The sequence below is a fragment of the Phyllobates terribilis genome, unplaced genomic scaffold (assembly GCF_046119375.1).
Source record: "Phyllobates terribilis strain yellow unplaced genomic scaffold, ASM4611937v1 Scaffold_3__8_contigs__length_932513732, whole genome shotgun sequence".
Taxonomy (NCBI): domain Eukaryota; kingdom Metazoa; phylum Chordata; class Amphibia; order Anura; family Dendrobatidae; genus Phyllobates; species Phyllobates terribilis.
This window is the reverse complement of record NW_027362763.1, coordinates 46,090,447-46,106,272: the sequence shown is the minus strand read 5'-3', so window position 1 is coordinate 46,106,272 and position 15,826 is coordinate 46,090,447. Positions and strand designations below refer to the sequence as shown.

The 15,826-nt window shown below is 47.7% G+C and overlaps 1 protein-coding gene across 1 annotated transcript in view; it reads right to left on the bottom strand.

Moving 5' to 3' along the window:
• Positions 1-15,140, bottom strand: part of CHRNA2 (cholinergic receptor nicotinic alpha 2 subunit) — a 214,861-nt gene extending 199,721 nt beyond the window's left edge. Inside the window, exons 1-2 of the mRNA XM_073672921.1 lie at positions 14,301-15,140; positions 8,717-9,080 (exon numbers count right to left, since the gene is read on the bottom strand). Coding sequence (XP_073529022.1) covers positions 8,717-8,789 — 73 coding nt within the window. The 5' untranslated portion in view covers positions 8,790-9,080; positions 14,301-15,140. The remainder of the gene's footprint in view (positions 1-8,716; positions 9,081-14,300) is intronic.
• Between the last annotated feature and the right edge of the window lie 686 nt (positions 15,141-15,826).

The following is a 15,826-nucleotide window of genomic DNA, read 5'->3' as shown; positions in this document are numbered from 1 at the left end:
AGAGATCAGCGGTGACATCACTGAGAATGACACCTATCCATCACCAGAGATCAGCGGTGACATCACTGAGAATGCCGCCTATCCATCACCAGAGATCAGCGGTGACATCACTGAGAATGCCGCCTATCCATCACCAGAGATCAACGCTGACATCACTGAGAATGCCGCCTATCCATCACTAGAGATCAGCGCTGACATCACTGAGAATGCCACCTATCAATCACTAGAGATCAGCGGTGACATCACTGAGAATGCCTCCTATCCATCACCAGAGATCAGCGGTGACATCACTGAGAATGACACCTATCCATCACCAGAGATCAGCGGTGACATCACTGAGAATGCCGCCTATCCATCACCAGAGATCAGCGGTGACATCACTGAGAATGCCGCCTATCCATCACCAGAGATCAGCGGTGACATCACTGAGAATGCCGCGTATCCATCACCAGAGATCAGCAGTGACATCACTGAGAATGAGACCTATCATCACTAGAGTTCAGCGGTGACATCACTGAGAATGCCGCCTATCCATCACCAGAGATCAGCGGTGACATCACTGAGAATGCCGCCTATCCATCACTAGAGATCAGCGGTGACATCACTGAGAATGAGGCCTATCATCACTAGAGTTCAGCGGTGACATCACTGAGAATGCCGCCTATCCATCGCCAGAGTTCAGCGGTGACATCACTGAGAATGCCGCCTATCCATCACCAGAGTTCAGCGGTGACATCACTGAGAATGCCGCCTATCCATCACCAGAGTTCAGCGGTGACATCACTGAGAATGCCGCCTATCCATCACCAGAGTTCAGCGGTGACATCACTGAGAATGCCGCCTATCCATCACCAGTGATCAGCAGTGACATCACTGAGAATGCCGCCTATCCATCACCAGAGATCAGCGCTGACATCACTGAGAATGACGCCTATCCATCACCAGAGATCAGCGGTGACATCACTGAGAATGCCTCCTATCCATCACCAGAGATCAGCGGTGACATCACTGAGAATGCCGCCTATCCATCACCAGAGATCAACGCTGACATCACTGAGAATGCCGCCTATCCATCACTAGAGATCAGCGGTGACATCACTGAGAATGCCGCCTATCCATCACTAGAGATCAGCGGTGACATCACTGAGAATGCCTCCTATCTATCACCAGAGATCAGCGGTGACATCACTGAGAATGACACCTATCCATCACCAGAGATCAGCGGTGACATCACTGAGAATGCCGCCTATCCATCACCAGAGATCAGAGGTGACATCACTGAGAATGCCGCCTATCTATCACCAGAGATCAGCGGTGACATCACTGAGAATGCCGCCTATCCATCACCAGAGATCAGTGGTGACATCACTGAGAATGCCGCCTATCCATCACCAGAGATCAGCGGTGACATCACTGAGAATGACGCCTATCCATCACCAGGGATCAGCGCTGACATCACTGAGAATGCCGCCTATCCATCACCAGAGATCAGAGGTGACATCACTTAGAATGCCGCGTATCCATCACCAGAGATCAGCAGTGACATCACTGAGAATGCCGCCTATCCATCACTAGAGATCAGCGGTAACATCACTGAGAATGCCGACTATCCATCACCAGAGATCAGCGGTGACATCACTGAGAATGCCGCCTATCCATCACCAGAGATCAGCGGTGACATCACTGAGAATGCCGCCTATCCATCACCAGAGATCAGCGGTGACATCACTGAGAATGCCGACTATAAATCACCAGAGATCAGCGGCGACATCATTGAGAATGCTGCCTATCCATCACCAGAGATCAGCGGTGACATCAATGAGAATGCCGCCTATCCACCACCAGAGATCAGAGGTAACATCACTGAGAATGCCGCCTATCCATCACCAGACATCAGCGGTGACATCACTGAGAATGCCGCCTATCTATCACTAGAGATCAGCGGTGACATCACTGAGAATGCCGCCTATCCATCACTAGAGATCAGCGGTAACATCACTGAGAATGCCGACTATCCATCACTAGAGATCAGCAGTGACATCACTGAGAATGCCGCCTATCCATCACCAGAGATCAGCGGTGACATCACTGAGAATGCCGCCTATCCATCACCAGAGATCAGCGGTGACATCACTGAGAATGCCGACTATAAATCACCAGAGATCAGCGGCGACATCATTGAGAATGCTGCCTATCCATCACCAGAGATCAGCGGTGACATCACTGAGAATGCCGCCTATCCATCACCAGAGATCAGAGGTAACATCACTGAGAATGCCGCCTATCCATCACCAGAGATCAGCGGTGACATCACTGAGAATGCAGCCTATCCATCACCAGAGATCAGAGGTGACATCACTGAGAATGCCGCCTATCCATCACCAGAGATCAGCGGTGACATCACTGAGAATGCAGCCTATCCATCACCAGAGATCAGCGGTGACATCACTGAGAATGCCACCTATCCATCACCAGTGATCAGCAGTGACATCACTGAGAATGCCACCTATCCATCACCAGAGATCAGCGGTGACATCACTGAGAATGCCTCCTATCCATCACCAGTGATCAGCAGTGACATCACTGAGAATGCCGCCTATCCATCACCAGAGATCAGCGGTGACATCACTGAGAATGCCGCCTATCCATCACCAGAGATCAGCGGTGACATCACTGAGAATGCCTCCTATCCATCACCAGAGATCAGCGGTGACATCACTGAGAATGCCTCCTATCCATCACTACAGATCAGCGGTGACATCACTGAGAATGCCGCCTATCCATCACCAGAGATCAGAGGTGACATCACTGAGAATGCCTCCTATCCATCACCAGAGATCAGAGGTGACATCACTGAGAATGCCGCCTATCCATCACCAGAGATCAGCGGTGACATCACTGAGAATGCCTCCTATCCATCACCAGAGATCAGAGGTGACATCACTGAGAATGCAGCCTATCCATCACCAGAGATCAGAGGTGACATCACTGAGAATGCCGCCTATCCATCACCAGAGATCAGCGGTGACATCACTGAGAATGCAGCCTATCCATCACCAGAGATCAGAGGTGACATCACTGAGAATGCTGCCTATCCATCACCAGAGATCAGCGGTGACATCACTGAGAATGCCGCCTATCCATCACCAGAGATCAGAGGTGACATCACTTAGAATGCCGCGTATCCGTCACCAGAGATCAGCAGTGACATCACTGAGAATGCCGCCTATCCATCACTAGAGATCAGCGGTAACATCACTGAGAATGCCACCTATCCATCACCAGAGATCAGCGGTGACATCACTGAGAATGCCGCCTATCCATCACCAGAGATCAGCGGTGACATCACTGAGAATGCCGACTATAAATCACCAGAGATCAGCGGCGACATCATTGAGAATGCTGCCTATCCATCACCAGAGATCAGCGGTGACATCACTGAGAATGCCGCCTATCCATCACCAGAGATCAGAGGTAACATCACTGAGAATGCCGCCTATCCATCACCAGACATCAGCGGTGACATCACTGAGAATGCCGCCTATCCATCACTAGAGATCAGCGGTGACATCACTGAGAATGCCGCCTATCCATCACTAGAGATCAGCGGTAACATCACTGAGAATGCCGACTATCCATCACTAGAGATCAGCGGTGACATCACTGAGAATGCCGCCTATCCATCACCAGAGATCAGCGGTGACATCACTGAGAATGCCGACTATAAATTACCAGAGATCAGCGGCGACATCATTGAGAATGCTGCCTATCCATCACCAGAGATCAGCGGTGACATCACTGAGAATGCCGCCTATCCATCACCAGACATCAGCGGTGACATCACTGAGAATGCCGCCTATCCATCACCAGAGATCAGCGGTGACATCACTGAGAATGCAGCCTATCCATCACCAGAGATCAGAGGTGACATCACTGAGAATGCCGCCTATCCATCACCAGAGATCAGCGGTGACATCACTGAGAATGCCTCCTATCCATCACTAGAGAACAGAGGTGACATCACTGAGAATGCCGCCTATCCATCACTAGAGATCAGCGGTGACATCACTGAGAATGCCGCCTATCCATCACCAGAGATCAGAGGTGACATCACTGAGAATGCCGCCTATCCATCACCAGAGATCAGCGGTGACATCACTGAGAATGCCGCCTATCCATCACTAGAGATCAGAGGTGACATCACTGAGAATGCCGCCTATCCATCACCAGAGATCAGCGGTGACATCACTGAGAATGCCTCCTATCCATCACCAGAGATCAGCGGTGACATCACTGAGAATGCCTCCTATCCATCACTACAGATCAGCGGTGACATCACTGAGAATGCCTCCTATCCATCACCAGAGATCAGAGGTGACATCACTGAGAATGCAGCCTATCCATCACCAGAGATCAGAGGTGACATCACTGAGAATGCCACCTATCCATCACCAGAGATCAGCGGTGACATCACTGAGAATGCCTCCTATCCATCACCAGAGATCAGCGGTGACATCACTGAGAATGCCTCCTATCCATCACTACAGATCAGCGGTGACATCACTGAGAATGCCTCCTATCCATCACCAGAGATCAGAGGTGACATCACTGAGAATGCAGCCTATCCATCACCAGAGATCAGAGGTGACATCACTGAGAATGCCGCCTATCCATCACCAGAGATCAGCGGTGACATCACTGAGAATGCCGCCTATCCATCACCAGAGATCAGTGGTGACATCACTGAGAATGCAGCGTATCCATCACCAGAGATCAGAGGTGACATCACTGAGAATGCCGCCTATCCATCACCAGAGATCAGAGGTGACATCACTGAGAATGCCGCCTATCCATCACCAGAGATCAGAGGTGACATCACTGAGAATGCCGCCTATCCATCACCAGAGATCAGCGGTGACATCACTGAGAATGCCGCCTATCCATCACTAGAGATCAGAGGTGACATCACTGAGAATGCCGCCTATCCATCACCAGAGATCAGAGGTGACATCACTGAGAATGCCGCCTATCCATCACCAGAGATCAGCGGTGACATCACTGAGAATGCCGCCTATCCATCAGCAGAGATCAGCGGTGACATCACTGAGAATGCCGCCTATCCATCACCAGTGATCAGCAGTGACATCACTGAGAATGCCACCTATCCATCACCAGAGATCAGCGGTGACATCACTGAGAATGCCGCCTATCCATCACCAGTGATCAGCGGTGACATCACTGAGAATGCCGCCTATCCATCACCAGAGATCAGCGGTGACATCACTGAGAATGCCGCCTATCCATCACCAGAGATCAGCGGTGACATCACTGAGAATGCCTCCTATCCCTCACCAGAGATCAGCGGTGACATCACTGAGAATGCCTCCTATCCATCACCAGAGATCAGCGGTGACATCACTGAGAATGCCTCCTATCCATCACCAGAGATCAGAGGTGACATCACTGAGAATGCCGCCTATCCATCACCAGAGATCAGCGGTGACATCACTGAGAATGCCGCCTATCCATCACCAGAGATCAGCGGTGACATCAATGAGAATGCCGCCTATCCATCACCAGAGATCAGAGGTGACATCACTGAGAATGCCGCCTATCCATCACCAGAGATCAGAGGTGACATCACTTAGAATGCCACCTATCCATCACCAGAGATCAGCGGTGACATCACTGAGAATGCCGCCTATCCATCACTAGAGATCAGCAGTGACATCACTGAGAATGCCGCCTATCCATCACTAGAGATCAGCAGTGACATCACTGAGAATGCCGCCTATCCATCACTAGAGATCAGCGGTGACATCACTGAGAATGCCGCCTATCCATCACTAGAGATCAGCGGTGACATCACTGAGAATGCCTCCTATCCATCACTAGAGATCAGCGGTGACATCACTGAGAATGCCTCCTATCCATCACTAGAGATCAGAGGTGACATCACTGAGAATGCCGCCTATCCATCACTAGAGATCAGCGGTGACATCACTGAGAATGCCGCCTATCCATCACTAGAGATCAGCGGTGACATCACTGAGAATGCCTCCTATCCATCACTAGAGATCAGAGGTGACATCACTGAGAATGCCGCCTATCCATCACCAGAGATCAGCGGTGACATCACTGAGAATGCCTCCTATCCATCACTAGAGATCAGAGGTGACATCACTGAGAATGCCGCCTATCCATCACCAGAGATCAGCGGTGACATCACTGTGGGGCACATTTCCCTTTAATATCAGGAGATTGACATTGTTCCTGCCCATGTGTCAGTGCAGTATCAGCAGCCTCCTCTATGATCAGTGCAGGTGCACAGTCTCCTCTGCAGATGTCTCGCACTCATTCCCCTCATTTACCGCATCACAGAACAATCTTTCCAGGCAGTGACTTTTTGACTTTTATTCCTCCTATAATCAGCAGAAAACAATTTACATTTGCAGAATAGTAAAGGACGAGCCGCTGCTCCTCCTGTGACTTCCCGTAGGTCGCGGAGAATGTCCTGAAGTGTCCACAGATGAAGCTGAGCTGAGTTTGTCACTATCTAAGTTACTTTGATTTGTAGCGAATGTAAAAAGGAGAAACAATGAAATATTTCCATATAGAGCTGAAGGAATCATCTGTGGTGGAGCAGAACAATGAGCAGGAGACAAAGAACAATGCGGAATCTGTGTCACCTCCAGCTGCAACATTGTATCTATTGTGTCCTGTAACTGAATATCCACCTCTGCTTATATGGAGAACCACAAGTAGCACAATGACAAGTATCTCTAGTGCTGAAGGTACATTGTAACACGGCCTTAACTTTGTGAGCAGACGCAGTGATGATAGTCCTAAATCTACAGGGTTTCTATTCATTGACTGCAAGCGGAGAGTTTGACATTGCTGAGAAATTAAAACAAATGGTAAAATATTAGAATGTTCTCACGGCATATATGGCCGACGGGAGCAAGACCCCCCATGGGACGGCAGTAACGTCACCCCCATTCTCTACGTTTCCTTTTCTCTTACTCCCATAGACTTCAAATTCTTTCTTGATTTCTTTGGAGAAAGTGGCCGCTGTGAAATGGCAAACTGAGGTCACGTGGGACTATAAACCCCATCATCCATGATCGTAGTCATCAATATAAGAATGCATACGACATAGAAAGTGAAAATTTTACTAAGAATAAAATGTCACCTCCAGAAACAAAGTGGATATTTGGTAAGGTTCCTGCCATCCCCTGGCTCACCAGGACAAAAAAAGTTGTTAGATAAATCGGGTTAGATTGCACTTGACTGACCATAGTTGTGGCCAGAGGCGTAATGATCGCAGCTGCAAAGAGCAGGGCCATATGGGAGAGGGCCAACCAACGTCAGCATCTATTCCAACTGAATGTGCATCCATGGAGATATTATACCAGGGAAAGCCCAGGAAGAGGGACATTATACCAGGATGGGGGACATTATTACAGGAAGGGTTCCAGGAAGAGGACATTATATCAGGAAAGGGCCCAGGAAGGGGGACATTATACCAGGAAAAGATCCATCATGGGGGACAATATCACAGGATGGGGCACATTATTACTGGAAGGGGTTCATGGGTCCAGGATGGGGACATTATACCAGGAAAACACCCAGGATGGAGGACATTATACCCATAAAGCAGTATTCCCCAACTCCAGTCCTCAAGGCCCACCAACAGGTCATGCTTTCAGGATTTCCTTACTATTACACAGGTGGTGGAACTATTGCCTGTGCAGCTGATGCAATTATCACCTGAGCAATACTAAGGAAATCCTGAAATGAAAACATGGCCTGTTGGTGGGCCTTGAGGACTGGAGTTGGGGAACACTGCTGTAACGGACCCAGGATGGAGGACATCATAACTGGAAATGGCCCCGGATGGGCGCATTATAGCAGGAAGGGGCTAGGATGGAGGACAATTTTACAGGAAGGGTCCAGGATGGGGACATTATACCAGGAATTGGTCCAAGATGGGGGGCATTATTACAGGAAGGGTCCAGGATCGAGGACATTATTACAGGAAGGGTCCAGGATAGGGAATATTATACCAGGAAAGGCCCCAGGAAGGGGGACATTATACCAGGAAGTATTTTAGGATGGGGCACATTATGCCAGGAAAGGGAGACATTATACTAGGAAAACGCCCAGGATGGAAGACATTATACCAGGGAGTGGTCGAGGATGGGGGACATTATTACAGGAAGGGTCCAGGATGGAGGACAATATTACAGGAAAGGGGCACTGGATGGGAACTTTATGACAAAAAGGAGCCAGAATGGAGGGGCCCAGGATGGTGGACATTATTACAGAGAGGGGCCAAGATGGAAGACATTATACCAGGAAGGAGCACAGGATGGAGGACACTATACCTGGAAATGACCATGGATGGGACAGTATTACAGGAAGGATCTAGGATGGAGGACATTATTACAGGAAAGGGGACAGGATTGGGGACAATAATACAGGATGGGCTCATCCAAATTTTGCACTGGGGCCTATCGTACTCTAGTTACGCCACTGGTTGTGGCCTTAACAGACAGGTGGGCAGGTGTGAGAGTCTGGCATAGCCGCTGCCACCAGTATGGAGCCTGTTTTGCATTAGGAGTCCAGTGCATGTGGAGGTTTCAAGTTCTTCAAAAGTTGCCTAAAAGTGAAGCTCCTACAACCCTGTAGCCCCCTCCGAACTCTGCAGACTTACCTGTCATGGTGCAGGACACGATGTAGCACACCGCCCCGGCCACTGACAACCTCCCACCCACACAGAGGCCCATGCTGCTGGGTGATGATCTGCTGATGTTTCCTCCTCCTTCCAGAAAGCCCTGGGGCTCTAACCTGCGCGGAGATCCGAGGCTGATCCTGCGGGCATCAGTCTGTCCTGGGGGTGCGGGCAGGAGGCGGCGCGGCGCCCATTAGCCGGCCCCTGGGGAGCTGTCCTGGTGCTGCACCGGCTGGGGGCGCTCTCCACGGTGCTGGAGCAGGTCAGGGCTGAAGCTTCTGGAGGAGCCCCGGGGACCCAGGAATCTCTGAAAGCTTCACATTCTCTTTGTTCCTTGGAAGATGCCCTGAAAGCAAGAACATTGTGCAGATTAGAGCAGGATCGGCTTAACCCATTATCTGCTGCAAGACACTCGGAGGACGCCTGAATCATGGATGAGGGATGCGCACATAGATCCCTAGGGTCATTATTTGTCCAAAGACCAAGTGCATGTGAGCAAGTGCCCACCTAGACTAAAACCATGGGACCCCTTACCCCATTCAATAAATTAATAGTAGATTAACCCATTATCAACTGCAAGTCACTAGGAAAAGACCCCAAAGAGGAATGCAAACATTAATCCCTTTAGTAATTGCTTGTCCATAGACCCAGTGAATGGAAGTAAGTGCCCACCAAGATCTACACAGCGGGACCACCCCCATTTATACAATATGGAGCCATACTAGGTTTCTAATAGGTTAACTCATTATCTGTCATTAGAAGACAGATCCCTATGATAATGGTTGGTCTATAGACCCCGTGCAAGTAAGCAAGCACCCCACAAGGTCTTAAAACCTTAGGACCACCATCCCTCTCCTCTAAAATTCGTAACAAGCAGATTCCCCAATTATAAGCTTCAAGTTACTAGGTGAAGACCCCCAAATATTAATAGCCGAAAAATGGACACAAAGACCCTTACTAATAATAACTATAATTAAGAGGTCATTTATAGAGGTCGAAATAAATAGGAAAAAGCTATAGATCACTGCTTAAACCAAATTAAACGCCAAACAATCCATATATGTGTGTGTGTGTATATATATATATATATATATATATATACTGTATATCCAAATGGTATCAACTACAAGCAAATATATACACAACTACTTATAGAAAAGTGTTAAAAAGACCCCATTAACCCCAGAAGAAGGGGCCGTGTGGTCAGTGGTGAACCACACAGTCAATAAACTGTATAATACGAGAATAAAGCAATAAGGGTAGAGCCCGTAATCATAATAGAGAGGAATCTAATAAAGTAACTCAATGCATCGGTATAAGAATAAGAAACATAAGCATGATAGAAAACCTTGATTTTAAGAAAGACTCTTCAAAAAATAACTCCTAGCAAAATGCAGCAGTGCAAAAGAACTCATACCCGCAATTAATGCACCAAATACACACCACACTGCCCAGTACCCTGATGCGCGTTTCGCCTATAGCTTCATCAGGGGGTAACAAGTAGATTCACTCATTATAAGCTCCAAGTGACTAATATGAATAGGAAATGTAAGTGGATGAGGGATATCTACATAGAACCCTACACCCAAGACTGAAAGATTGCGACCAACCCAACCCCCAATCCTCTTTTAAATATTCGTAGATTAACCCATTATTAGCCGCAAGTTACTATTAAAAGACCCAATTGTGGATGAGGATAACATACATAGATCCGCATGGTCATTTCTTGTCCATAGACAGGGTACATTTAGTGTCCAACACCATTTGGGGTCTAAACCCCTCCATGAAACAAGTACCTGCTATAGTCCTTTAGCTGCAAGTCTCTATGAGAAGAGATGTGCACATAGATCCCCATGGTTATCGCTTGTCCATAGACCCAGTGCATTCATCTAAGCAGACACCAAGCCTGGGACATTGGGGCCAGCACCCCTCCTGCCCTATAAGAGGGTCACAAGTGGATTAACCCATAATCAGCTGCAAGTCGTCAGGAAAGGTCCAAAACCTGGATGAGGTATAATAAACCCAGTCCTATGGTGGTTGCAGCTCACAGACCCTCTGCATGTAGACTAGCCCCCATCAGAGAAGGCAATTTTGAGACCAAACCACCTAAAACTGGCTACCAATAAATTAACCCATTATCTGCTGCACATACTGGATTCCAAATAAATACATACATCCCTATGGCCTCCGCTTGTCCATAGACACAGCGCACGAAGCCCCCCAGAATGCAAGGGGACCAAACTCCCTTTAAACCGTTTTTTTTAATAGATTAACTCATTAAGAGCGGCAGAGACCCAAGATAATCTTCTGATGGGCACAACATCTTACAGCATTTACTAAGTAATACAGCAGGTGAAATCTATAACAATGGAAGTAACCACCATAATGACTATTTTCCAGACCCTCACCCATGACAGAGGTCCGCACACATACAATAGATGCCTGGACAGCTGCTGTGCACCTAAACCTGGGCCCTATGAATGCAATTTAGGGATTAGTGCCCTACATAGGAGATACAGCAAAGAAAAAGATAAGGCGATGTTCAGGAGTCTGGTGTGGGGGAGAAGAAGATAAAAGGAGAATGAAGAAGGAATATTTCATCTTATCCTATCACTTCTCCATGAGCACAGTGTACAAAACAAGCCCAGAACCCCTGAAGAACGCTGCCCAAAACCAGGACCCTTTTATTATAGGGTCTTCTTAGTTCATTAACCCATTGAATGCAAGATCGAATGCGAGATCGAAAAAAGACCCCGTCCAGTGTGGGATGGTCTCAAGCAACATTAAGATTGCAGGAGACCTTGTATTACATGGAAACTTCTCAGGTATGGAGTGAATGTCAGCTCATGAAATAATATCACTATGGGGCTGGAAAACAGGGGGCTCCAGGCTGTGACCCCACAGCTGTTACACAACTACTAGGCATGCCTTGACAGCCAGAGGATGAGAGTTATAGTTCTGCATGAATTTGGCAGGACAGGGAGTTAGAAAACATCATCAATACATCATAAATAGTCCAAAATAATCCTCCGAAAATCAAGTTATTGTATGAGAGGTAGCAGAGCTGGGTTTGTTATTGAACGTAAGATTATTGCTGCAAATTCTGCTCTGCTACATCTGTGCGAAAGTCTCTGACACCTTACACTGTTCAATCTACAGAGAAAGCAAAGAGGAGGCTGATGTATAATATTATTATTATTATTATTATTATTATTAATAACAATAATATACAAAATAATAACAATAAAAATACAAATAAATATAATAATATAAATAATAATAATAAACAATAAGAACAATAATCTAAAAAAATATATAAAATAAATAATACCAATAAAAATAATGAATAAAATAATATAAATTAAAATAATGTTTATAATAATATAAATAATCAAAATAATACTAAAAAATAATAATCATTTAAATGATGACAATATGAATAAAATAATATAATAATCTAAATGATAATATCAATAATCAGGTATTTGGGGATTTTCTGTAATTCCGCTCCCCTCTGGACTCCATCTCATTCCTTTGCCTGATTTGTGGATTTTTTTCCTCTTTCACTTACATAAATTGATTCATTTTCCATTACACTGAAAGCCTGGGATAGAATGGCAGAGCCCTCAGCTCATAGGGGTCACAGACTGATGCCCCCCATCTCCAGGGGACTCTGTGCAGGGCACTATGGCAGCTCTGAGGTGTTGGGGGTATACTGACAGGACCTGGGACCCCAGACTGATGCCCCCCATCTCCAGGGGACTCTGTGCAGGGCACTATGGCAGCTCTGAGGTGTTGGGGGTATACTGACAGGACCTGGGACCCCAGACTGATGCCCCCCATCTCCAGGGGACTCTGTGCAGGGCACTATGGCAGCTCTGAGGTGTTGGGGGTATACTGACAGGACCTGGGACCCCAGACTGATGCCCCCCATCTCCAGGGGACTCTGTGCAGGGCACTCTGGCAGCTCTGGGGTGTTGGGGGTATACTGACAGGACCTGGGACCCCCATAGTCTGTACTTGTCAGCTGCTGTATTTGTGACAGGGGTGCACTCTATGTACTGCACACATGTAGCAGAGTGGAAGGTCTCATTCAACACTTTGGATAATAACACATTTTGCCTTGCAGTCCTATGCAAAAATCCCAGAACACATCTTCGGATCAGTATAACAGATTCATCTCTGCTACATCTGACATACTCAGCTCTGACACTTTTCACAGACCCAGACTCTCATCCTCATCTTACCAACATCAAACTCTAAGAATCCATACAATGTATCCAGTTTCTCTTGTATGAAACATATGTATCCAAGAAACCTCTCACAACTCTGCTACACAGCCAACTCTGCTACACAGCCAGCTCTGCTACACAGTCAGCTCTGCTACACAGCCAGCTCTGCTACACAGCCAGCTCTACTACACAGCCAGCTCTGCTACACAGCCAGCTCTGCTACACAGTCAGCTCTGCTACACAGCCAGCTCTACTACACAGCCAGCTCTGCTACACAGCCAGCTCTGCTACACAGTCAGCTCTGCTACACAGCCAGCTCTACTACACAGCCAGCTCTGCTACACAGCCAGCTCTGCTACACAGCCAACTCTGCTACACAGTCAGCTCTGCTACACAGCCAGCTCTGCTACACAGCCAACTCTGCTACACAGCCAGCTCTGCTACACAGCCAGCTCTGCTACACAGCCAGCTCTGCTACACAGCCAGCTCTACTACACAGCCAGCTCTGCTACACAGTCAGCTCTGCTACACAGCCAGCTCTACTACACAGCCAGCTCTGCTACACAGCCAGCTCTGCTACACAGTCAGCTCTGCTACACAGCCAGCTCTGCTACACAGCCAACTCTGCTACACAGTCAGCTCTGCTACACAGTCAGCTCTGCTACACAGCCAGCTCTGCTACACAGCCAACTCTGCTACACAGCCAGCTCTGCTACACAGCCAGCTCTACTACACAGCCAGCTCTGCTACACAGCCAGCTCTACTACACAGCCAGCTCTGCTACACAGCCAGCTCTGCTACACAGCCAGCTCTACTACACAGCCAGCTCTGCTACACAGCCAGCTCTACTACACAGTCAGCTCTGCTACACAGCCAGCTCTACTACACAGTCAGCTCTGCTACACAGTCAGCTCTGCTACACAGTCAGCACTGCTACACAGCCAGCTCTGCTACACAGTCAGCTCTGCTACACAGCCAGCTCTGCTACACAGCCAGCTCTGCTACACAGCCAGCTCTACTACACAGTCAGCACTGCTACACAGCCAGCTCTACTACACAGCCAGCTCTGCTACACAGCCAGCTCTGCTACACAGCCAGCTCTGCTACATCATCTCGCTAATACCTGACATAACCATACGATTCTGGTCAGATGGAATCATCCTGAATACATTTACACTCAGACAAACTCCTCTCTGCTGCATCTGACACTTCTTTTACAGCACATGGAAACTCTGCCACATCTGACAAACTCAGCTCTGCTACAATAAAGTCAGAACACAAAGTATTACAAGGATCATAGATTCATATTCACAGCAGGAGACTTTTCTTTTTACCTTTTTTTGTCCCAAATCCAAAGATTCCTTCTAGTATAAGAGATGCTCCTTGAGGGTCCTCCACTGCTCAGGTCAGGCTGGAGGTCCACAGAGAAGGAAACAGCTGGACCATAAGTGGTGAAGTTGGTGTAGAGGGGTCTGCAGAGGACTTCTGCTCTTTCCTGGACCTTCTGAATGTCTGAGCTCAGGCTCCTTGCTCCAGGTTTCCCGACAATTGGAGGTAGTCCCAGGCTCAGCAGCTCCAGACCTGACCATGGATGGATGGATGATGGAGGAGGAGCATCCAGAGGGGTATCCAACCTGTCACTGGCTGCACCCTACAAGGAGGAGGGGGGAGGGGGTAGTGGAGAGATGTCAGGGTCCATGGTCCAGATTAACCCTTGAGATGCTGACTTGTACATTTCCATTGAAGCGACACTGCAGCAGTGTGATATCACATGCAGCTCTAATAGTGAGTGGAGTCTGTCATATGCAGCAGAGCTGAGCTTGTCAGTGGTGGCAGGTGCTAGATGTAGCAAGGCTTGGTCAGATGTAGCAGAGCCAAGTTGAGCTCAATATTTTATATGCAGCTTGAGAGAGAAAAGAGAATTAACAATTTACATAGGACTGCAGGTGAATATTCTGGATAAGGTTCAGCTCAGCTACATCAGTGCATGCACACAATGCAGTGGTTCATTTCCAGTTGCATGCATCTTACTTTGTGTGTCCTGCAGAGCCAGACATGGTCATCAATAAGTAATGGCTTCACTTTACAGACCAGGTCCTAATACATGAAACACAATCCAGGTGTCCCAGGTGTTATAATACTCAGTGATATCCTGAGTGCTTGAAATGTGCAGGATCAGTGCAGAACATGCAGCTCCTTCTCCCAAGTGTGGCCCCTGCTGTGGACACTAGGGGGCGCTGGGGACTAGAATTTGGGCGCATTCCTGAGCTGGACTTGGATCTTCTACAATTCATTTAGAAGCCCCATAAAGCTTCTGAGCTTATTTATGATCTTGACATAGTGATGTGTAAAATGCAGCGAATCAATGGATGGAGAAATGATTTATGCTTCAATGAGAGCAAAGCATCCAGAGATTCTCCGAGAGGAGGCAATTAAATAAATGTATTTCCACAAGGCAAAGTAGATATGCAAGAGTGACCCGGGCCAGCGACCCTACAGAGCATCTACAAATCCAAACCAGTGACCCTACAGAGCATCTACAAATCCAAACCAGTGACCCTACAGAGCATCTACAAATCCAAACCAGTGACCCTACAGAGTATCTATATATCCAAACCAGTGACCCTACAGAGTATCTATATATCCAAACCAGTGACCCTACAGAGTATCTATATATCCAAACCATTGACTCTACAGAGCATCTACAAATCCAAACCAGTGACCCTACAGAGTATCTATATATCCAAACCAGTGACCCTACAGAGTATCTATATATCCAAACCAGTGACCCTACAGAGTATCTATATATCCAAACCAGTGACCCTACAGAGCATCTACAAATCCAAACCAGCGACCCTAC